The sequence below is a fragment of the Rhinolophus sinicus genome, linkage group LG13 (assembly GCF_036562045.2).
Source record: "Rhinolophus sinicus isolate RSC01 linkage group LG13, ASM3656204v1, whole genome shotgun sequence".
Taxonomy (NCBI): Eukaryota; Metazoa; Chordata; class Mammalia; order Chiroptera; family Rhinolophidae; genus Rhinolophus; species Rhinolophus sinicus.
Genome location: NC_133762.1, coordinates 11,962,330 through 11,986,288, shown reverse-complemented (window position 1 = coordinate 11,986,288; position 23,959 = coordinate 11,962,330). Strand labels below are relative to the sequence as shown.

At 45.1% G+C, this 23,959-nt stretch overlaps 1 protein-coding gene across 4 annotated transcripts in view; it reads right to left on the bottom strand.

The window, feature by feature from the left end:
* ABHD2 (abhydrolase domain containing 2, acylglycerol lipase) overlaps positions 1–23,959 on the bottom strand; it is a 67,136-nt gene that overhangs the window by 6,950 nt on the left and 36,227 nt on the right. For all 4 annotated transcript variants that reach the window (XM_019726745.2, XM_074318128.1, XM_074318127.1 and 1 more), the window contains exons 4-10: positions 17,900–18,075; positions 14,840–15,007; positions 10,849–11,032; positions 6,996–7,088; positions 4,306–4,416; positions 2,304–2,373; positions 743–827 (exon numbers count right to left, since the gene is read on the bottom strand). In XM_019726745.2, coding sequence (XP_019582304.1) covers positions 743–827; positions 2,304–2,373; positions 4,306–4,416; positions 6,996–7,088; positions 10,849–11,032; positions 14,840–15,007; positions 17,900–18,075 — 887 coding nt within the window. The remainder of the gene's footprint in view (positions 1–742; positions 828–2,303; positions 2,374–4,305; positions 4,417–6,995; positions 7,089–10,848; positions 11,033–14,839; positions 15,008–17,899; positions 18,076–23,959) is intronic.

Genomic DNA, 23,959 nt, shown 5'->3' with positions numbered 1-23,959 from the left:
GCACTCTGAGCGCTGTACCAGAGTTCTCTGGTGGCTGGGCGTGGGTCCGTCTGCTGTGTGATCTACTCTTCAAGCTTGGGATCATAAGGGAACCAGAAGTCGCCCCCTTCCCTCTGGTTAGCATATGATATGTATAGAGGAAATGTAATCGCAGAGGACACAGAGGGAGGAGATGAGGTCCTAGGGAGCTGAATTTCAATGCCACTTTGGAATCCCCAAGGGTTTCCTTCTGCTACCCTCTTTCTAGTCTCTCCTTTAGCTCCTATCTGGTGCAGTGTGAGACTGTGCCGGCCGGAAACACGTTAACATTCTCATGAGTGACAGTCTTGGCTTTTCCAGTCACTTGTATTTTTATCCTCAAAGCAGATGGAGAGGCTGACTGTCACGAGATGTAGCAGAACTGGCTTAGATTTTTTTTTTTTTTTTTTGCTTTTCAGATCAAGCTTTAAGTGTAAAGATCTCTTTAATTCAAACTCTCAGACTTAATGGAACCTTAACCCTGAGACAATAATTTAACAGGACATCAGAGGACTCTGCAAACAGCTCTTGGCTATGGATATAAATGATGGGTCTGTCTCTTGTACCAGGACAGAGAAGGCTCTGCCCAGGCCCCAACACAGCCCAAGGACTAACAGGTTAGACTGAATAAGAACAGTCAGGAGGTGACAGCATGACGAAGGTGACAGAATTTACTATGGCAGTTTGCCGAGTGGCTGAGGGAGCAGCAGGAAAAAACACTTACCTGAAAGAGATTTTGGAATGGTTAGAAGGCTTTCATGCACCAAGGGGTCATCAGCTGCATTAACCAGCATGAGAGGCACATAAATCTGAAACAAGAAGATGAAAAGGATTAAATAATCAATTCCCTTTAGACCCCACTGATTCAGGGCTCAAATTCACTACCGTACATGTTTTTGAAGCGCAGGGACGGGGGTGGCTGCTCAGCTGGCTGAACAGGTGGCCTGAGAACGCCTCGGCTTCCCTGGTCGCGGCATGACTTCTAGCTGCCGCTGTGATTACAACCCTGCAAAGCTCCCGTGTCCTTGGTGACCCACGTGCTCCGATGGAGTGAGGGTAAATACTCTATGGAGCTCATGAGCAAAATATTTCTGATGCTCTTCAATCATCAGTGTTTCAGATGAGCCGTACCTTTCAGAAAAATGGCTTTACAAAGAGTTATGTGTATCCTCATTCAGTTAATATTGTAGGGAGGAAAAATGGGAGTGTGCTCCATTCCAGACAAAGGAGCCTTTCTAGAAGAATCTGAAGGTAGGAAACAGGAGTACGCTGGTGGATATTGGGAAGCTTTTGGCAGGATTGCATTCAACATCCGTTTCCACAAAAGAGCCAATAATCTCCTTTTTCATTTTAGTGGAGATGGTGCTGATGGGGCACTAAGGCATTATTGGACCGTCAGGCCAGGGGGTGGAAGGCTGTGCTAACCTGGGGGTCTCCAACATTCACTCCAGACAGCGCAACGGTTCTGTAATATCTCAAGCAAAGACACCAGAAGCCTGGGTGATGATGCTAAATTAGGAGGGGTGGCCGATACGACAGATTGCAGAACTGCAATCCACAATTATCCGCTTTAGCCGGGGGGTTGGGGGCCAAACAACAGGTGGACATTGACAGGGATAAATGGGTAAAAAGTACTTAAGTGAAAAGAGCAGTTGTGCAAAGACAGAAAGAGAGAGGCTGATCTGGTGGCGGTTTAGGTAAAAAAATATATGGGGTTTGGCCACAAACTTAATTTAATCCACATAAAAGTTTATTGGAGCTGCTGGAAACTGCATTGGTGTAAACCAGTCTTCTTGTCAACGACACGTTCGTCATCGTCTGGATACAGAAACACCCCTGTTTTACTCTGAGCTCGCCAGATCACTGTAGGAATTCTGAGTCCAGTCCTAGCCACCACACTAACGAAATCCACAATGGCCAGAAAAAGGGTCCAGGACTGTAAGAAATCTACACGGATCTCCTACAGGAACGATGGCAGGAACTGGACAGGGTTTTACTGTCAAAGGAAGACTAAGGCAAAAATGGGTGTTGCAGCGATTTTAAGGGTTTTTTCACAAAACAGGAGCAGACTGGGCAGCTCTGGCATTAATACATGGAGGTCATGGAGGAACAGAGTTTGGGTCAATGATAAACCCAAGGCAACAGCTGGAGCAGTTTGAGCCAGACTCTGGCTGGGCTTCCACCAGAGAAGTTTAGGAGGGGTGCTTGTTATCTGGGGTGGACAGCTGGATGGAGTGGCACTAATTCTGAGGTGCTGCTCCCGCTGAGTCGAGGATAGTACTCACCCTGTGCAGGTATCTCATGCAGCTTTCTTCCTCGTAATATTCCTTCAGGGAGTTGTAGCCATGAAACTTCCTGGGACACGCACACAAAGGAAAAGAACAAAATAACATTTATCATAAGATCGAACTGCTGAGTTGATTTCATTCCTGCTCCAGTTCCTGCATTAACTCGTCATATCAGCAGGACATATATAGGCACTAGAATTAAGGTTAAGAGCTTTGGCATCTGGGTTCAAATCCTGGCTATGCCACTTACTGGCTGTGTGACCTTAGGCAAAAGGTTTAACCTCTCTGAGCTTCTCTTCTGTAAGAACAAGAGCTAAAGACAGGAACTTCCTTAACAGCGCTGTGAGATTTATAACATTAAAGTGTGAAGAAGCACAGTGATTGGCTCAGAGTAATTACTAAGTTAGTGTTATCTATAGTAATTATTGGCAGATGTTACATTTTTCGAGGTGGTATGAAACCAGATGTCACTGTAGACACTAAGAAATTTAAATTCAAAGGCATTTACTGGAACTCTCTTCACAACAGAATTCTTTCTGGCAGAGTAACCTGGACTACTGTGAATTGGAATGAAATATGTACTGAGTAACAGAAATGAGGGATTCAAAGTCACCGATTCTGTCTTCAGCCATCAGACATAAATCGACATTTAACAAAACCTTCAGAGTGGCTCTTCCCCATGCTCTAAGCAGCCTGTGTCAACCGCAGGCCAGAGGCTCTCTGAAAACCTCATTTCCTCCTGACACAGATTACAGCCTCTGGTCTGTCTATTCTGACTGGTCTCATTAAGGTATCCCATCTCCCTTTTCCACCACCATCTGCCTGGGGAGGACCCAGAAAGCTCAGGCTGGACTATCAGGTCCCCCTCCGTAGGCAGGAGGCCACGCGCCGAGGTCATCTCCAGGACATCTGTCTTCATGGACTCAGTCCCCTTGTGGTGTCAGCGGGCCAGGAGAGCCCTCCCAGTCCTCCATGGTGCCTGGTGACAGGTTTATGAGGAGGCTGCCCAAATTGGTGAAGATCATGAGAACTGCTACTCTCCAGCACTGTTAAAACGGAAGTGCTTTAGGGAGAGTTAAAGAACATTCTCTTTCGGGCTTCAAAAAATTCAGAAGATGAATAGGAAATTGAAACAAATTTGGTGTGTTTTTCTCTCATTAGACACCACAATAGTCACACACCCCATCTTAATTGAGGGTGGGTAAAATTCATTCTCAACTTCTGAACATACCAGCAATTTCCTAGTTTCTATCTCCTTTGAGTGACTGTTAACAGGCATCTGTCAAGGTTCAGTTGGTGTAAGAGGGCTGCTAAGATCCCATAAGGAAGCCAAGCACAGATTTCATACCCTCGGGTCAGCGTCTGCCTACGGTGTCCACGGGGTGAACGCAAGCTTGCTTTAGACTACGTACGCCTAACGGTATGAAACGATCATTAAATAAAAAGGGTGACTTTTTAAAAAGAAAACAGTGAGGTCAGAGATCAAGTTTACCTTTTCCAGCTAAAGCTACCCTCAGTCAGAAACTATTGGTACCAGGAAAAAGGACTGTGTCAGGGTCTCCACCCAGGGAGCCAGGAGGGGCCAGGAGGGGCCAGGAGGGGCCAGGAGGGGCCAGGAGGGGCCGGCAGGGAAAAGGTAAAGGAGTGAAGTTTATGGATTACACTCAGAAGAGCGTCTACGTGTCCCCAGATAGAGGCTCTACCTACTTTTCTCGCAACACACAGCCTCTCTTGGTCTATTTTTTGTTGTTTTTTACTTTTGATAGAGACATAGATAGGTGTAAGAAATATTTCCTTTTCCTTTCCCTCCGCTGCGAACGCAGTTGATGTGGCTCCTGATCCCTGCCTGGCATGGAGCACACAGGTAGGGGGAGGACGGAGGCGCGCACATGCCAGGCCGGGCTCAAGCGCAGTTAAGCCGCGCAGGGAAGCTGAACACGTGGGCAGATCCGCTTTCTGCGGCCTGGCGCCTGGGCCCCCGTCCGGAGTGCGGACACACCTCATCACGTTGTCATCAATCTGCATCAAGGACGTGGCTGTGTAGAGGCGGCTCAAGTCCGAGTCCTCCAGGCTCTGGGGTTTCTTTACATGGTCTCCAAAAAGAGCTTGTCTGGAATGAGACACAAAAGCCAACAGAGAATAAAAAGCAGGTGAGAAACCAAATCATCACGTTGTACACTTGACCTATCTTAGACTCTTATTTGTCAATTATACCTCAATAAAGCCCCCCCAAATTTTTAATTAAAAAGAATTTTTAAAGCTGACAATAACCACAGCAGAGACTGCTTTCCTGCCCAGAGGTAAGCTACCGTGTTTCTCTGAAAATAAGACCCGGTCTTATATTAAGGTTTTGCTCCAAAAGACACATTAGAACTTATGTTCAGGGGATGTCACCCTGAAAAATCATGCTACGGCTTATTTTTCGGATAGGTCTTACTTTGGGGGAAACACAGTAGGGGACAGTCTCTGACAAAGCATAGCTGGGTTAGTTAAAAATAGGTGATTTCAGACTTCAGAATGTCCCAGAGGATAAGCTGGCACGGCTGGATTTTGAGTAACTGCAGGAAGATGGATGTCAAGACCTTATTTTCCTTTTCAGGGGCAGCTAGACAAACTCAAGATTGGGCCTGAGCCTTCCTAGGTGGCTATTAGAAAACCTTCATTGCTGGGGAGGAGGTCTCAGGTGGGTAGTCACACAGTGAGTGCAGGAAGGTTGGCCAAGCAGCCTAAAGTTGTGGGGGCCCCATCTTTACATTGGTGGTGACACTGCCCCCTCTGGCAGAACTCCTTTCACTTTATGAGTTTCTGCTGCTTACTAAGGAAGACAGCTCTCCAAAGTGGTAGCTAAAAAGCTAATGTATGCTCAGAAGAGTAATCATGTCTATTAAGAAAAAGAGCCATCTTAAGAGGATGACAAGAAACGTAGAGGTCAAAATGTGCACATTTAGACTCCCATTCTCAGCAAGGGCTCAAATCCCACAGCTGGAGGAGTATTGAGTTTGCTTTGAGGTTTGGCCTTACAGTGCGAAGTCATTTATAGAAACGAAATGTTCTGGTTTCCATTCACAACCTCTCGCAAAGAAGAGGAAATTTCTTGAGCAGTAATTTTCCCCCCCAAAGATTCTGTATCTATGGTATAGAATAAAAGTGCCCCTATTACACAGTGCTATATGCCATTTATATTTCAATAACAGTGGAAAAATAAAAGGACAATGCTGATAAAAAACAAAAAACAAAAGTGTCCCTAAAATTTCTAGACATGTGGCTTTCTGTAGTAACTTTAAAAAATGTAAATCCACTTAGAGCACATCCAAAGGACTCTCCCAATTTGTTAAGACGTACATGGTAGACCTTCCGGATGGACTAACTAATCAATGGCAAGACTGGGCCCTGTAGCAAATCAAACATTCCGTGGGAGGAGTCACTTTCCATTGGAGGTGTGGCGAGGCAAACAGAGGGCTGGAAGTTGGGGTCAGAGTCCTGGCTTCACCCCTTCCGGAACCTCAGTAAATCCCCAGCCCTGTCCAAACCTCAGCTGAGCCACACCCACCTCAGGGCCAAGCACCAACTGATCCTCACGCTCTACAATCTGAGTGGAAACAGTTTATGTCCTGCCAGCCCCGGGGAACATAAGTCTCCCCGGTCCTCCAGCCACCCAGCACGAGCACCAGCCTTGCCCAGGCACCACGTGAACCCACCCACAGGAAGACCAACCTGGGGTGCGTGGCCAGCATGGGCAGTGCCACTTTCTTTTTACAGTTGAGAAAAAGAGAATAAGAAACTGATCATTCAGTCAGACTGTCTTTCCTAGGATGGCATCAAAACCCCCCTAAAACTATATTTTTTGAGTGCCCATTATGTGCCAGGCTCTTGGGGAAATGAGAAGCCCAACCCTCCAAGGCTCTATGGTTTAGTTCCAAATGCAGAATTGATACCCGGGAAGCAACAGGAAACCAAGCTGGGGCTGGAGGGGCTGGCTTCACAGAGGAGGGAACTGAGATGGACCTGGAAGGATGGGGTTGGTTTGGACAAGCAGACATTGTGGGAAGGGCATTCTCCCAAGGGCACAGCGGTCTGGGAGAGGCCAGAGGGCGCGTGAGCTGGAGGGGCAGGGAGGAGTGGGGGGACGGGGAGAAGACGTTGATTATAATCACGATGATGAGTCATCGCTGATATGTATTGAGACCTACTGCACACCAGGCCCTGCTCTAAGCACTCGTGAGGGGCTGGCCACCGAAGGATTCTGAGCAGAAGAGATGGAAGCAGGAGCATGGTGACACGTGGACGCCACACTTTGCACCAGCGGCTGGACTCCTGTCATGCTTCTGCTTGGTCGGAACCCCAAGAGCCAGCAGAGAATGAGTCTTGATCCCCAAACACAAAGCATGGTACGGAGAAAGTTTCCTAAACAATGCCAGCCACCCTCAGGATTGCCCGAATTTGGGGAAGAACAGGGTAGGACCGGCTTCTCGTCTTGGATTTATTGGGAATTAGGAGAGCAGAAAGCGATCTGGTGAATGTGCGAGCTGGGTACAAGTTCATTTCGAACCCTGTCACAAAGCAGTCAGCAGAGGATCTGCACCCCACCCTCCATCGTTTCCTGGAGAAACAAGAGAGCTGGCTTTTAGTGACACGGAAATCAAGCTGAGACAGGGACTCTGGCCCCCAAGAGAGCGGAGGGTGACATACCTGTGTGAGAGGATGATCTTCTTCATGTTGTCAGCCATGAGGAAGTTGTAGAAGCGCCGGCACTGATCCCACTGCATGAAGGTCTCCTGGGCCCTGGGAGAAGCACCCGCAGAGTGAGGGGCGGCGTCCTGGCGAGGAGGTGGCGGGCGGGCCATGGGGCAGCTCTTACTACTGAACACGTGCTCACATGGAAAGCACGGCTCCCTACGTCGGGACGGCGCTTCGCTGGAATTCAAACTAGCTGCAGAGGCCCGTGACAAACCTCTGCAGGGCCACAGGCTCTGCTGGTGACACTCCCGACACCCTCTTCCAGCACCTGAGCCTCCTCTAGTCACAGAACCTGCCAGCTGCAAAGTCTGCTTCAGTTGTCATTTGAACACCCTCTCTGTTTGGCTTCCTACCCTGCAAGCATGTTTTTCTGGCCTGATCATGGGTGTGTGCAAGGGGAGAGTGGGTGTGGAGAGGTAGGTATAATGCAGCGAGAAACCTAAAAAACTTTTATTGCTGTTGGGTTTGAGCCCCACCACAGCTGGCACCATGGAGCTGAACTTAAAACTATGGAGCTGAACTTAAGTCCCAGAGGAGGGACTTACACTATGGCCCATCTGTCCCCACTGGGTATTTCGCTAAACTCTGCACAAGCCACCTCACCTCTCCAAGCTTCAGTGTCCTCGTCTGTCAAATCAGAGGTTAGAGAACCCCTCTTTGCACCCCGATTGCTCTACAGCTGAGGTATCCAGATGTTTCTATCTCAAGCCTGACAGAGGCCACCCTGGGGGACATGGGTGGTGTCTTCATTGTTTCTGATTGGTGGATGGAATTCTGTAGACAGAGCATTCTCTAGGGAATTCTATCAGCCAGGAGAGCCGGCCAACTAGTGGTGTTAACAGTGAGTCTGAATTCTGGCCTCAGAATTCGTAAGTTTTCAAGTGATTCAGTAAGCCAGAGCGTTACACTGAGCTTGACCACACACATTTCCAGGGCTGGTGGGCGGCTACTTATGCTGAGGGAATGTGTTAAGTCAGCCGGATACCAGCTAGTGTCAGAGCATTTATGTCCTGGCTTCGCTGGGTCAGCACGTCATCAACTGGAGCTTGTTCTGAGGCGGCAGCTACACTTTGCAAGCGGGTGCTGGCTTCTGAGCCTAGAATTGGCTCTAGCTAGAGGAGACATGTGCTACGGGGATGACAAGCCAGAGGGAGGGGATGGGCCACTGACAAGCGATGCTGCAGACTCAACTAGGAAGGATTTACCAGAAGCACGGACTCCCGGGCAGACGAGCCCTCCCTGCTCCATGTGGGCATAAGGGAAGCACGGCTGCCATCATCCCAGCGCTGAGAAGGCTCATTGCCCTCACGCCTTGGCAGGAAAAAGAAAGGTTACACTGGTTTAAAGCACTGTACACTGTCCTTCAGTGAGTAGAGCTGGTGGAAATGTTGAGGAGACCTGAGCCCCGGGCAGCACCAGCACACACAGGACGACGGCGTCTCCTAGCCTGCCATCAGCGCCCGTGTGTAGGGCCACTGGACCTTAGCCCCAGTGTTAGTTCCCTGTGCTCTAGAGGACAGAGTTGCCTCTTTCTCTCCTCACTGCATGAAGCTGGGGTGGAGAAGTAATTATGAGGAGGAAAATCTTTGAGGTCTCAAAGAGGGGTGCTATGGACCATATCTGCAACATGTATAGCAACTTAAAAAAATGAAAGTATAGGCAACATACAATATTATATGAGTGTCAGGTGTACAACAGTTACTCGACATCTATATACCTTACTAAGTGATCACCGTGAAAAACCCAGTAACCATCGGTCACCGTGCAAAATTACTATGATACTATTGACTATATTCCCCATGCTGTACATTACACCCCGTGACTTATTTACTTTATAACTGGAAGTGTGCACCTCTTATTCCCCTTCACCTTTTTCACTCGCCCCCCCCCCACTCACCCCTCCACCCGTCCCCTCTGGCAACCATCAGTTTAGTTTCCTAGCTTCTTAAACCTTCTCTGCCTTAGTTCCAACCTGTTTGCCAAATGTGCTGGTCATGTGCTCTTGCCAACAGCAGGTGGCGCTACTGCAGCAACATTTTGTTCTTTGAAGGGGAAAACACCAAGCTTGTCCTACATCGTCCTACTTATCAAACCCACTGCTCTCTAAACAGTCCGTGTTCACAGTCCTCTCACAGCATGTGGGTGAGGAAGGGACTCAGCAATTCCAATTTTACAGATGGTAGAAGGCTTCCCAAAACCTGGTTGATTTGTCAGGTGAGCGCAGGTGAAGTCTGCTCGTGCCCGGCCCTGCTCCCTTGAATCCTGTGTACGTCCTTTGCTGACCTCTCTGTTGTCACAGTGACTGGACAGGATGAGACTTCAAGTCTCCTTTGAAATGTGCCCACACGTAGATTCCTGGCCCTATGCCCCAGATTCGTGAATCAGAATCTCCAGGGGTGGGGCCCAAAACACTGAATTTATTTCTAACACGCTCCCCCAAGTCATTCTTAATCGAGTGAGATGGTCACTGGTTGACCAGACGGGGCTGTGTGATCCACTGATCTACCCCCCTTATTTTATAGTGATTAATGATGATGGTAATTAAGTTACTGGCTCATTTTCTACGTGCCTGGCACTGTTCTAAGTAGTTCACAGGCATTAACTCCCGTGGCCCTCACTATGGCGCTACGGGGCAGGCCTATGTATTATCACTGTCAGCCCCATATTGCAGGTGAGGAAGATGGGAAGCCCGGCTGAGGCCCTACAACTCAGGAAAGGCTCCGTCAGGGATGTCTTACATGACGGCTGGGTACATTTAAACCCTCCTTTTTGGCCAGCCTTAAGCCTCAGCACAGGCTGAATTCTGGGCCTGCATTAGCCCTTTGGGTGTGCTGGCTCAAATTCCAGGTACTTTTAGAAATAACGTAGCTCCATCTCATCGGAACACAAATGGGTTTATACACATCACAAGAGATAATAGGTGACGCAAAGAGAAAGGGTTCATTTATTAACGGTAAGAACCAACTGGCATTACGCTGCATCAGTGATGGAGATTTTGTTGTTTTTGAGGGAGATAGTGTCACGTTGTGAGATTTTGGGTTTCCTCCAGAGATCTTTAATAATCGGTCATTCCCATTTGTAACACAAAAGTCATTACGCAGAGTGAGTGCAGGAAGAGGTACGAATGCATCTGAAGAATTTGGGGGATTCCAAATCTGTGTGTGTGTGTGTGTGTGTGTGTGTGTGTGTGTGTTGACTCTCCAGAGATCTGGGAACACACAGGATGAGTCCTAGGACAGTAACACCCTCCGAGGACTCATCCTGTGGAGTTCTGTGGGCAGGAGACTAAGGGGCGAGATAAGTCTTTATCCAGTAGGTCACCTCCTTGTGGTGATGTCTGGGACACCTACGAATACCTGAAGGTGAGCGCACAGATTAAATGATTTCTATAGATCCCTTCCAGATGCCAGCTGAGACTCAACTCTTCTGTAGGTAGGAGGGATTGTCAGGTTCTGGGGTGCCTGTCTCCTGTGGTCTTTCATAAACCCCCAGTTGTACAAATCTCCTGGGGCATGAACAGATTAAGTCCCCTCACAGAGACTCCCTAGGGAAATGCCAGCTATAAGGGGCTTTGGCTTATTCAATTACAGATCTGATCCCAAATACAGCTACATATCCCAGGCTTACGGGGTCTGAAAGGACAACTCCAGCATACGATGTGGAAGGAAGAGACCTGGAAGCTTCTGCTTAGTCTATCACAGCATTTCCTGGGGTCTTCACCGGACAGCGTCTGGTATGCAAATGAGTGCTCACGGAAGGACCTGCTGGAAGGAAGAAGTGGGGACACGGGGTGGGGATCACTCACCTCAGCGCACTGTAGCCCTGGCACACGCTGACACAGCACAGGACCTTGTCTTGGTTGGCTTGAGTCTCCCCCAGGTATTTACACACGATGTTACCGCCCAGGCTAAAGCCCACGACGACCAGCTGAGACAGGGGGTACATCTTCCTGATGTAGTTCACCATGGCTCCAAATTCCCAGGTGCAGCCTGTGGGCAGAGAGGCGGACATGCAATCGTGAGAAAAGGTGAGCTGGAGGCTTGTTACTAAACGGAGAGAAGCTCCCAGATGCCCCCCCCCAGTAGAACAGGAAACAGGGCATTAGCAGGCAGGTACTATACGTCCAACAGATATGCAACGTGCCTTTAAAGGTAGGAGATCTGTCTGGATGCTCATGGAAATCAAAAGAGAGATTCAGGGGGTGCTTGAGCACATATGTTCACACACAGATACAAACAAAAGAAAGAGCAAGTCCCTTTGGGATTAGATTTTAGGCTACAAACAGGAAGCTGTACTCGTGTGTACAGTGATTCACAGAGTTAAGAAAAGTACCAGGTGGATGTTATTTACAGGATCTTCTCCAGGGAGAGGGAAGGAAAGACAAACCGCAGTCCAGAGGGACCGCCAGGATGCTCTGGAGGATTGAGAAAGTGTTCTCGGTGACGTAAGGACAGGGTGCCAGGGGAGGCAGACCCACTCAGACACACGCAGACCATGTGTGGGCCTCGTTTGCCCAGAAAGAATGATCTCAACGGCTGCCCCCTAGGGAAGCTGGTGAAGTCATGTTGTTTCAGCAGCTCTGCTAAAAAAGGAGATAAGTGGCCATACATGGGGGAAGGAATTCATCACATCCTTCCAAGGCCCAACCCCAGGCTCTGCAGGGGGCCAACCTTAAATAAAACCTAACAGGGAAAGTTAGGGGCTTTGGCAAGAAGCACATACAAGACCGACCAGCATGAAGAGAATATGGATCCTGTGCCTGTTTTTAGAAGTACAAGTCTTTGGTCCAGCAATGACACTTTTAAGGGGACTTTATACAGCAGAGGTGTGCACAGGTGTGCAGATATGTGTGCAAGAATGTCCACTGCAGTGCCATTTGCAACAGCGAAGGACTGGAAACAACCTGAATTTCCATCAGGAGAGGGCTAAATTGCTGTGAAAAGGAAGGCTATAGACTGATTTGCTGACGTGGAATGACTGAGCCATCTTACTCAGGGACAAAAAAAAGCGGTGGGGCAGGGAAGGGCATCATCTCACGTGTGTACTTGGGTTTTAAAGGGATTACCTGTGCACACATATCTGACTGAGGATGTGTTTAAAAACTGTAGCAGATATTGATTTTTCCGTGGAGGAGATTTAGGGGTCTAGGGTGGGAGGGGGACATAGTTTTACTCATCGTATATGGACTTCTGCACTGTTTGAATGTTTTTACTATGTACATGTGCTACTTTTTCAATAAAAATCCAGCCAGTTAAAAAGTCTAGCAAAAATAAATAAGAATAAAAAAGGTGTTTAAATCCCCCTAGAACAGTCACACCTGTGCTAAAGGCACCCCACAACTCTCTGGTGCTGGCTCGAGATGGGGACATTATTTGCCTGCTTAAGAAATGGTACCAAGGGACTTACTTTAAATTATTACTAAAATCTTTAATCCTCCACCATTTCCTTGGGGTTCTGCCTAATTTCGTTCATCCCTTGGCTAATTACTTATCTATATTTCATTCTAACATTGAATGAGCCTGTGTTTGAGTCCCAACTCCATAAAGCAAAGATGGTCTTGGTACCCATTGGGCCAGGCCTTTGGGGGGCACTCCGTCAGGGTTACGTAAATGAATGGGCCAAAGACTGACGGACCACGTTCCAGGCTCTGTATTAGGGACTCAAACACAGGTTGGAAGCAGGTTGAAAGGGATGAAATGACGGGCCCAACCTCACACAGTGAGCGAGTAGGAGCACAGGACTTTGGACCCAAGTCAAACCCCAAAACCTAAATCCTTGGCCTTGTATCCTAAGTCTACAAGTAAGTAAGATTACTGCAGGGGTTTATTTTTGTAACAAAGTCTCCCTTTTGCACTATCTGATTCCTTTAGACCAGGGGTGTCCAAACTGCGGCCCGCGATCCATTGTTAATTGGCCCGCAGCAAATTTCAAAAATATATTTAGTTTACTTAAATAAACCAGGTGAGGCAATACGTACTTCACCTCGAGTGAGTGGCCCAGCTGTTTGTGTATTTTACCGCATATGGCCCTTGGTAAAAAACGTTGAAAAGAGTTTGGACACCCCTGCTTTAGACACATCTATCTTTACTCAGGTTGGAGACTAACTATTGGAGACCTAGAGCAGAGGTTCAGATGTTAGGGGGGCAGTTACCAAACCCGGATTTGCTACATTACTGAGGAGCTGTGCTACAACTAATTGTGTTGGCACTTGGGGAGCCTGGATGTGAATCAATTCAAACACATCTGATCTGGACCAAGGGCCAGCCCTGCCTAATGCTGGACAAGCTGCTGCGGGTTTTGTGAAGGAGCTGCCATCTCTCCTCGGCAAGGGATGGGATGGTGTCTGCCAAGCTCCAGGACCAGCTTCCTGGTAGGTGCTGGGTGCTCCTGGGCTCTCCACCTGATGCCAGTTACCAAATGCCCTCAATGTCTGGGAGGCCCTCCCTGGGCTGTTCCGCTAAGAGCACAATAATCTGTGTTTTAATACTATGAGGATTTTAATGAAGTTCTATGTGTTTAACCTCGTGGGATTAGCACCAGTCACAAGATTTAGGGCTCTAATCTTGCTGGAGCTTTTCAAAGCCAAGATGAAATATGAGACACTACCTGACCTTAGAGAGATGAGAACGACAGGGCCATCTCGGAAAAGAAACCTGCTGAGAACAGGAAAGACTCTTTCCCGCAAGTTCCCACCCCTAAACAAAGACAAAGCTAAGGCTGCCTGAAAGGTACTATTTCAAAAGCCACTTGCCCCGAATGTCACTAACATGACTAGGGAGGCTCAAACACAAGGACCTGGAGACTCGCTGTTCCTTGTGGCTGGAGACTTTGAGTCATCTCTGCCCTTCATACCAGGCCTGGGCCTGGCACATGGTGGGTGTAGCACCAATGTTAGCTCGGTAAGAAGGATGTCTGAATCATATGGAATGAAAGCACACCTCGGAATATCACTGCATTTGGAGAAAGGGACTTTAAGGAGGTGATTCATTTAAAATGGGTTTGTCAGGGTTGGCCCTGATCCAATAGGACTGGTGTCTGTATAAGAGATTAGGACACAGCTAGAGTCCTAGCAAAATAAAGCAGTTTTCACAGAGTCCGTGTATCTGAGTGTCACGTACTGAAATAGTCACAGATGAAGTGACAGGCTGTCTAGGACTTGCTCCAAAATAATCTTTGAAAGGGGGATGTTGGAAGGGGGTGGTTTGTAGGTAAAACAAGATTGGCCATATGCTGAGTAACGGCTGAGGTTGAATGGTGGATACACAGGGGTATATTCTGGGTTCATTTACTCTTCTCTGTACTTTTGTATGTTTTGAACATTTCTATAATAAAAAGTTTTTAGAAACCTGAGGAAGAAACAAGGATTGTGTAGACCTGTACGTATCTATGGTTCTCAACGCTGGGGGTACGTTGGACTCCCCAAGGGGATTTTAACATTGACGTACACAATGAGAATTAGGGGTTCTTTATGGGAGAAATAAAGGAAGACTTGAAGGAAAACGCCATGTTACTACACGAGAAAAGTAAATACGGTAAAAATAAACTTTTCCAAGTTAATTTCGACGTTAAAATTCCCATTCAAAATTGTGATTCATCGTACTAGAGGTCACCAAAATCGACTTTTGCTCCCTGGGAAGAACGCCTCTCCCCCACCTCACTGCCATTAGACTTGGCCCATCTCTTGTTGATGGGCATAAATTCTGAACTCAGGAAAGGAAGGCAGAGGCAGCAGTAGCAGGGCCCTTGCAGTGAGCACAGAAAAGGGGAGACTCCACGTGGCCACGACTCGTGCTTACCGTAGGTGAACATGCGGGGCGAGGTCAGTTCAATGTTGGGCAAGGCGCCCAGGTGGTTCAGCACGGCGCAACGATAGCCATTTTTCTGGGCATAGTCGACAAAGGTTCGAATGTACTGCTTTTCGCTGTGATTGGCAATTCCAGGGCAGATGACCATGGTGATGTCATCTACGGGGCGAGAAACAGATCCCACTATATCCAATCCACAGTGACATGACAAATGGACACAATGACACTTCAGTGGCTTAGAAAACAGTTGGAGGAGATTTAACATACATCTTTTCACTCAATTCTCTGGGAAAGAATGTTTCCCTTCTAGCTGGAGCTGTCGATATGAGTGCCTCTTAAACTTTATGGTGTAGGATCAGTTTTTAAAATTTCTACTCCGTCATGGACAGATACTTTTGAAAAACAATAAAAATTAATTACTAGAAATATGAAATAAAAAAACATGTAAATCTCATCTTTTTATTACTAGATTCAACAGATATAAAACTACTCTGAAAAATTGCTATACAATGTTTCTGAACATTACTCTTAATTTCTGTATGAAATGCTGCATGAATGAACAAATGATTGAATGGAAAAAAAAAGTCATGTCTGCACCTCTTTGAAACAGCAATTTTGAAATAGCAATTTTACTTTCAGGTAATCTTTCTACTGATACACTCGTACGTATGCAAAACAGCGTCTGTACAGTATAGATTATAATGGCAAACAATTGAACACAACCCAAATGTCCAAACATAGGGGTCTGGTTAAATAATTTATGCAAATCCAAGTGATGAAATATTAGGTGGCCCTTAAAAATGAGACATCTTTATATATACTAATATGGAAGCTCTCCAAAGTGTACTAAGTGAAAAAAAGCAAGGTGTAAAACAGTTTATGATATGCTGCCATTTGTGTGGATAAAAAAAAGACATCTATGATTGTAAATCATCCACTAACTCTAGAATCATATACCAGAAACCGAATAGTGGGTGTACTGGGGGGGATGGGTGGGGAGTAGAGGTGGGAGAGAGACTTATACTTTCCTTGTATACCCTTTAGTACCTTTTGAATTTTCTATCATTAGCATGAATTACCTACTTGAAAATATGAATACATATTGTTCCTTTAAAAGAAAAGTGGAGCTTGGGTTATTAAAACTGATTATAAATTTTCCTTCCAAAAGTTAAGAGGAAAACAATTTTAAAATTCTTACGCAATATGCATAAAGAACCTTAAAATTTTTATAAATGTTGTCCTGGTAATCTCAATTCTTAGAATCTTGCCTCAAATTTTATGATTAAAGATGCTCATCATAGAATTAATCATAGTAACAGAATTATAAACAAGCTAAACACCCAATGATAGAAGAATGATTAAATTATGGTAAGACCACATTGTAGAATATTAACCAATCATTAAAATGATGTTTTTGAAGACTTTTAGACTTTTTAATGACATGGGGAAATAATTATAATGTATAATAATTCAAATTTTGGAAAAACTGTGTATAGAACAGGAAGTAAATGGAACAAAATATTTAAAATGGTATGTTGGGTGATGGGATTATAGGTGATTCTTTTCTTTTAAAAATGTTTATGTATGATCTAAATTTTCAAAAATGCGTATTTATTCCTTTTATAGGAAAAAAAAATCATAAAAGAAAAAAAGAACTGTTTTCCTTAGAGCATTTCTTGGATGCAAATACTCCTTTGCCCAGAGTCACCCATATTAACCCTTTCTAGGGATGATGGAAAGACATGAATGAGTAAAACAAAGAATGTAAGTTTTTCCCTTTTCAACTTTCCACCTCTGAGCAGACTGGTTAAATTTTGCGCTTCAATGGTAGAAGAAATAAGAGCATTAGAAACAAGAGAAAAAACATGTGACTGGAAAAGAGAAATAAATATTTGAAAGATCAGCTATGAGATTTATAAACACAATGTGAATGCCTAACCTATCATTTCGTCATTCCTTCTGTGACTATTTATTGGGAACCTACCGTGCTGGCCTCTGGGGAGCCTTACATCCCAGACAGATAATAAACAACTGCACAGATAAGTTTAGAGAGTGGCAGGTACCATCAAGAACTGAAGCGGGGAGGTATGACGGATTTTGGGGGATGGAAACATTAGTTTAGGGGAGGCAGGGATCGTCCCTCTGAGGAGGTGACATCTGAGCTGGAATGACAAGGAAGCAGCCATGTGAAAGTGTGGGATGAACATTCCAGACAGAGGGGACATAAATTAAACCTTTGTCACTAGCTACTCAGCAGTTCTATTACTTTAAGTAACTGCAAGTTATAACATGTTTATTGGAATTTACCCGTTAATATTTACTGAGCTCCTACAAAAAAACAACGAGGTGCCTTTGCAGACTACAAAACTCAAAAGACGTGTTTTCTTCCGGTTGGAATGGCATTTTAAAGGGTGCTGCCATCTAACTCCACTTCCTCCAAGTTCTTATTGTGTATTTTAGAATGAGTGCTGATTGCGCAGGCTGGACAGAGCAATGGAAATAGGAGTTGTTTCTGAGACATAGGTGTCCCAGGCCCTGCCTGAAAAATACGACCTTAATGTGTCTTTTTGTCAATGGAAACCTAAGCAGAGGGTACCTAAGAGCCTTTATCCGCTATTATCCAGCAAACAAAGTTAGCCTGCACTGCATCCCTAAGCTTCAGTTCCCTCATCAGTAACAAATATGGCATTGACTTTATGCGGGTTACATGAGATAATAGTATAGAGAAAGCACATGGAACAGTCTGACTTCTGTTATCAACCCAGAGGTGGGGTCCTGGGCCCCGAGTTCTGCCTCGCCCCCTTACACCAAGCTTCTGTCTTTCACGAGAGGATTAAAAACTATTCAACAATGCTTCCTGAAGAGTGGCACATGGTGGCTGGCAAGCACAGGCCACTTCCTCCTACGTGATGTATTTCAGCAGACTTCCTCCCAGCGCGGGGACACGCGGGATGGTCAGAGTCGGAGGCCCGAGCGCATGCACCGTGCTTTCTCACTGACTGGTGTCCCTTCTCCAAGGGATGGCCCATTATATGACCCAAACTAGTTTACCTCCAACACAGTGCTCAGCCAAGGGCTCGAAGAGGTCGAAGGTCGAAGTGGCTCCATCGGACATGGTGATGAACTTCCGGTGCCCATACGGGTGTGGTGACCTCACCCTTCCCATCTTCCCATACAAGGCTGTCTGGATGTGTCCGCTTTTCCCCCAGATCAACGGCGGAATGTATCTAAGAAAGAAGGAGACAGGAGGTCACTTTTATCCATATTCCTTCAACAATGCTCTGAAAAACCTTTGCGCAAAAGTCTTTCAACCTATTTAAGTTTTTTCCTGACAAATTCTGTACACTAGCATAAATGAGGTTTTCTTGAACCTTACATCTATGCCGTGATTTACCCCTTGTCCCCACTTATGAATACAACCTGCATCAGATTCACTTTAGAAATCAACCAGATTCGCTTTAGAAATCAACCAGGACATGTTTATACGGCCAGGATTTCAAATTTGGGGTGTTATGTCATTCAACATGGGTTATTTCCATAATGTAGAATAAAAAGAAAGCAAGTAATGCTTTGAACACATGCTACGTAACCGGATTAGCCTCATGATCAAATGCGCTAACATGGACAACATAGCCCACGCTCACTAAACGCTCACTTCTTTTCCTTCCGGACAAGACAATTCACGCTGTGGTGGTTCCTCCATCCACCATACCTGCTGCTCGGTTACAGTGGGAAGGGCTGCAAACTCGTCTAAGAGCCTGTAAGTGCCTTGTGCATGTGTGTGTGTGTGTGTGTGTGTGTGTGTGTGAGGCACTGTATGCCTGAGAGAAGGTGCCAGAAGCGCAGAGCAATGTAAATATTTGTCGGATTATTGAAGGATAAAGGCTTGTTAGCCTAAGCAAGGCATGATGCCAGCCTAACAACTATCCTTCGTGAAAACATGGTGACTGGTCCTTGGTACAAAGTGCAAAAACCACAAACTAGTTAATTACTGGGAAAACAAGGCGCTCCGAGTTACAATTAAGGAATGATTAGTTCACAACCACAGTGCAAGGATGATCCGATTTAGTAAAACCGTTATTGGTTTCTCTTCTGCAGCTTTGAGCCCAAGCTTGATGGCTGGCCAGGGTTTGTGTTCTATATAAACTAGCGTCATATAATATAAAATGGTAATGACATCAATCCTTCCTCTCTGTAGTATGTTACAGTGGTGACAATTTTACTAACAGTTTACCTTAATCTATCTGCAGATTCATGCCTATCATTTCTATCAGGCCAGATGAACCTAGAAGCCCATTTTAAGTTAAACCAGATTTGCTCTCTTTTTTGGTAATTCATTAAATCTACACAAACTTTATAGAAGTGAAGCTAGCACCTTAAGCCAGCCAGCTCCCAGACTAACTTCCTCTGTGGGAATGGGGAGGAGAGGGAAGAGTATTTTAAGGCCTAAGGACATGAAGCCACTTGCCAGCATAACAGGGCAGGTGCAAGTCTCGGAGCAGAAGCCATGGCGTTTGGAAAGTAGTAGGAGACATTTATAAGAGAGGATTATGACAGTAACAAGAAGCGAGCTTATAAAAATAATGTCAACTGAACAACTGAATACAAGATTGAGATGAGAAGTGATAAAGGGTTTCAAGCTACCAAGTTGGATGATACACTGTGCCTGCGGAGGGGGAGTGATGTAAGAAACTAGACTCCTGATGGCTCCTGGAGGAAAGTACCCTGTGCTTATCTCGGGCTTGATGAATTTAAAGGCTCTTTTCCAGGCATAGGAGCCAGGCTCATGCAACTTTTCTGTCTATCCCCAGGGCACCCCACTCGCTAAGTATATAGGGAGGTCTGCTGAAGGAACACAGTACACACCCACTGAGTAAATCTGAAAAGACAAAGAGACACTTACGAAATCATATGCATCCTAACAATGTGAATTTGGCAGTAGCACGCTTGGTGTCTGGTTACTGTGTTCTTTCCACGCCATCTAGCACCATTCTCAGATGGGGCTGGGATATCATTCTCGAGGGGTGTGTGTGTGTGTGTGTGTGTGTGTGTGTGTGTGTGCGTGAGAGAGAGAGAGAGAGAGAGAGAGAGAGAACAAGCGACTGCCTCAGCATCACCTGAGCCCTTCTTAGTTCACTGTAAGGCACAATCTTTAATTTTATGACAATAAAATTTTGATCACCGTCACAACACAACACCAGGTTTACGAAATTGAAATTGTGGACAGCATTTACTATGATGGGGTTCTTCTGTGTGTTTTTGTTTGTTTACATAACTTACCCACAGATCACAAGAAAAAAATTAAAAAACAAAAAAACCACCATAGGTGCCTAGTCACCTGGTTTAGGTCAGGACCAAAACGGTGGAAAATGTTAAAATTTTATAAACATGGAAACACTTAAAAGAGATGCTGCTAAAACGGTACATGGAGGAATATGCTTTACTCTAACTACCTATGTGGTAGTTTGTCTGAAAATATGCCTGCCAAATGCTACCTATTCCTGTCCCCACAAGCCACTTGTCCCATCAGGAGCTAAATACCTCCCACCCCCAACTGAGTGTAACCTGGCCTGTGACTTGTTTGGGTTGATAGAATGTGGGGGAAGGAATGCTATACACTTCTGGGCCTAGCCCTTCAGAGGCCTGGAGGCTTCTGCTCGAACCTCGTACCTCGGGGACCGGCAGCCATGTAAAGAGTAGGGGCTCCACTAACCAATGACGGAGAGGCAATACGGATGCGGACCTAGAGGATGAGACGGGAACGGAGAGCTACACGCGTTTTCAATTTTATAGGGCCACTAAATTGCCTCCCCCAAAAGTTGGATCAATTTATATTCCCACCAATTATGAGATGCACGAAAGTACCAGTCTTCCTCACCTTCAACAATAATTGGTGCTATCGATCTTTTACATTTTGGCCACTTAGATGGGTAAAAACTGGGCATTTCATTTCAACTTGTTTCTTAAGGTTGAGCCAATCTATGGTTAAAAAGAAAGTTTATTTGAATTTGGATTTCCCTGCTGCATGTTCATTAGTCATTTGTATTTTTTTTCTGTGAATTGTCTGTCCATGTCCTGTGTCCATTTTTCTATTATATTTTTCTTTTTCCGTTTGATTTGTAGGTATTATCTTTATCACGCCTACATTAAGCCACTATACATGTTGTAAAGGTTTTCACCCAGTCTATTGTACTGTACATTTTGTCTTTTATTTTACATAACTTTTATATTGTTTAAATTCGTTAGTTTTTTCTAACAAAACTTTTGTGTTTTGCATTTGCTTTAAAAAGACCTATTCTGACACCTAATTATATTTTGACTTGTCCCATTCAAAATATATTCCCCGTTATTTCCTTCTATTACTCCTACAGTTTTAAAAAAATGCATTATGCTTAAATCCAGTTATGTTTGTAAATGATGAGAAGTAAAAATCTAATTCATTGTTTCCTAACAATTAGCTAATTGTCCTTATACCACAAATGGCCCATCCTTTCTCTACTGACAATAGTCATTCTTAATATATACCAAGTTCTCAATTAAATAATTCAATTTATTCCTATCTTTTCCATTCTGGTTCATTGATCTATTTGTCCATGCTTGTGCCAATACGACACTGCTTCAATTAATAGAACTGTAAGGAATATTTCGAGAGTTGATAATGCAGGCCTCCTTTACTCTTTCAAAATTTTCTTGACAGATTTTTGGCATTTTATTTTCCAGATGAACTACAGGAACAGCGTGTTCTATGGAAATCTTAGGAGATTTTTAATTGGAAACACACGAAATTTATATTTTACCTTGGGGAGGACTGACATCTGTACAATTTTGATTTGTCCCATTCAAAAACATGGTTTGTCTTTCCACTGTTCAGGTATTTAAGTCATAGAGTAAAACTTTATAGCTTGCTTCATGTTTCAATACTCAGTTTTTACTACACTAATTTGTATGCACTTCTATTTTTTTTGTAAGCTATTCTTAGTGTTAGCATCTGGACATGTTTATTCCTAACTGCTGGAAAGCAGAGGCAATGTCTTCTAGTTTACTAATCCACATGGTATTTTGCCCAATATTACACTGTAGCCAGTGGTTAGTAAATGCTTGTCACTAAGAAAGCAGCCAGACCACACTGAAACACAGAGGCAGCCTGTTCTTATCTTCTGAGCCTATTTATAATCAACCTCTGGCTATACTAACAGAACTGTCCATGGGAAAGACCTCAAGGGAAAATCTGGACCTCCCTCCCACCCCATCCCTACACACACACACACACACACACACACACACACACACACGCACACACACAGCTTTCGGGCAGATGGAGTTCACATCAGCAAGGACAGCTGGTTGCTGGGCTGTTTAAAAGAGAGTTGGAAAAAAAAGTTGACTCATGCTCATCTTTGCCCTAAATCTGTGGGTGACCAATTCTCCCCATGGGATCTGGGTCCCTTGGTTATAGCTGCTGAACGCAGACTTAGCTGTTATTCCCTTTGATTCTCTCCAGTACCTCTCTACCAAGTTGGCACAGGTAGGCGCACAGAAGAATGTGCTTAGTCTCAGCCTTACACAGCCTCCCACCTCAGCAACTCCTTTCCAGTGAACCAAATGCCCATGAGCAGCTAGTCTTTGGCACTTGTTTCAGACAGGATGCTTTGCTTAAAGCAACAAAACCCAACTCTGACTAATTTAAGAAGGGACTGTATTAGAGGGATGCTGGGATGGTTCTGATTTGCATTTTCCTAATGTCTAATGATACTGAACATCCCTACGATTTTGACTCTCGGCCATTTCCTTCCATGCTATTTCTACTTTCACCTCTATCTCTAATAGTAATCACATTTTTAAAATTAATTAGTTGATAAATATATATCATCAGTCTCGTTCATTTCATAACGACTACTATTGGTAGAAAGAATTGAATCAGAATAAAATGTGCAACACTTAAAACTACATGTGGCATAGTTTAGTACTGTCTAAAAACCGACAGAGGAATCCAGTTTTCATAAAAGCACGTAGACTTGCAAAATTTAACCTAGAGAATTGGACCTGGTGGAAATAATAGCCACAAGAGAACTTGCTGTAGCATAAGCAATGGTCAATAGTGCAGAATATGGACAAAAATCTGATTCCGAGCTTTGCAGTAAAATCTAAATGGAAAGCAAGCCTGCTGAAGATAAAATTTGAGTATTGCATTAAAAATTCATCACGGAATCAAACTGGCTCGGCAGAATTTGTTCCAGAAAATATTTCTCAAAGAAAACTCTTTAATGTGAGCATAACTGAGTGGGCAACGAGGTCAGAAGGAATGAGATTAGGGGAAACTTACTCACATGGCTGAGAAGTACCAATTTCACCCAGGGAGTGATGGGGAGTGCTAAGGACTGAATGTTTGTGTCCCCCAAATTCATACATTGAAGCTCTGTCCCCAAATGGGATGGTATTTGGAGGTGGGACCTTCGGAAGGTAATTGGGGTTAGCTGACGTCATGAGGGTGCAGTCCCCGTGATGGCGCTGGTGCCCTTATAAGAAGAAGAGAGAACACAGCTCTCGTTTCTTGCCACCATGTGAGGACACAGAGAGAAAACGGCCACCTGCAAGCCAGGAGGGCCCCCACCAGGAACCAAAGCTGCCGACACCTTCATCTCGGACTTGTCAGCCTCCAGAACTGTGAAAAACAAATCTTTGTTGCTTAAGCCCCCCAATCTATGGCATTTTGTTATAGCAGCTTGAGGGAGTCTAGGGTTCTCAGAGAGGGGGGACGCTTCTGAGCACCTAATGTCTGCGTCAAAGACTGGGCCAGTCACGTCTCTCATTTAATCTTCACAGCAACTCTGGGTGATGGTCTCACCCCCATTTTACAGGTGAGCAAAATAGAAGCTTGACTTGCCTGGTGTCACAAAATCAGGATGGAGGAAGGTCTCTGAGTTCTGTCCAGAGCTTTTCTTACTATGTCACACTCAAGACGTTCATCAACTCCCTTAACTAGAAGTTAAAATAACGAACATCTTGGTACCTGTTTTTTCGTGTCTCATCAATTGTCAGAATGTTAATATAAATCCTGTTTCTCCAAACTGATAATTGAATTTGCTGGAACTTCTCTTTGGGGTTCTTCAC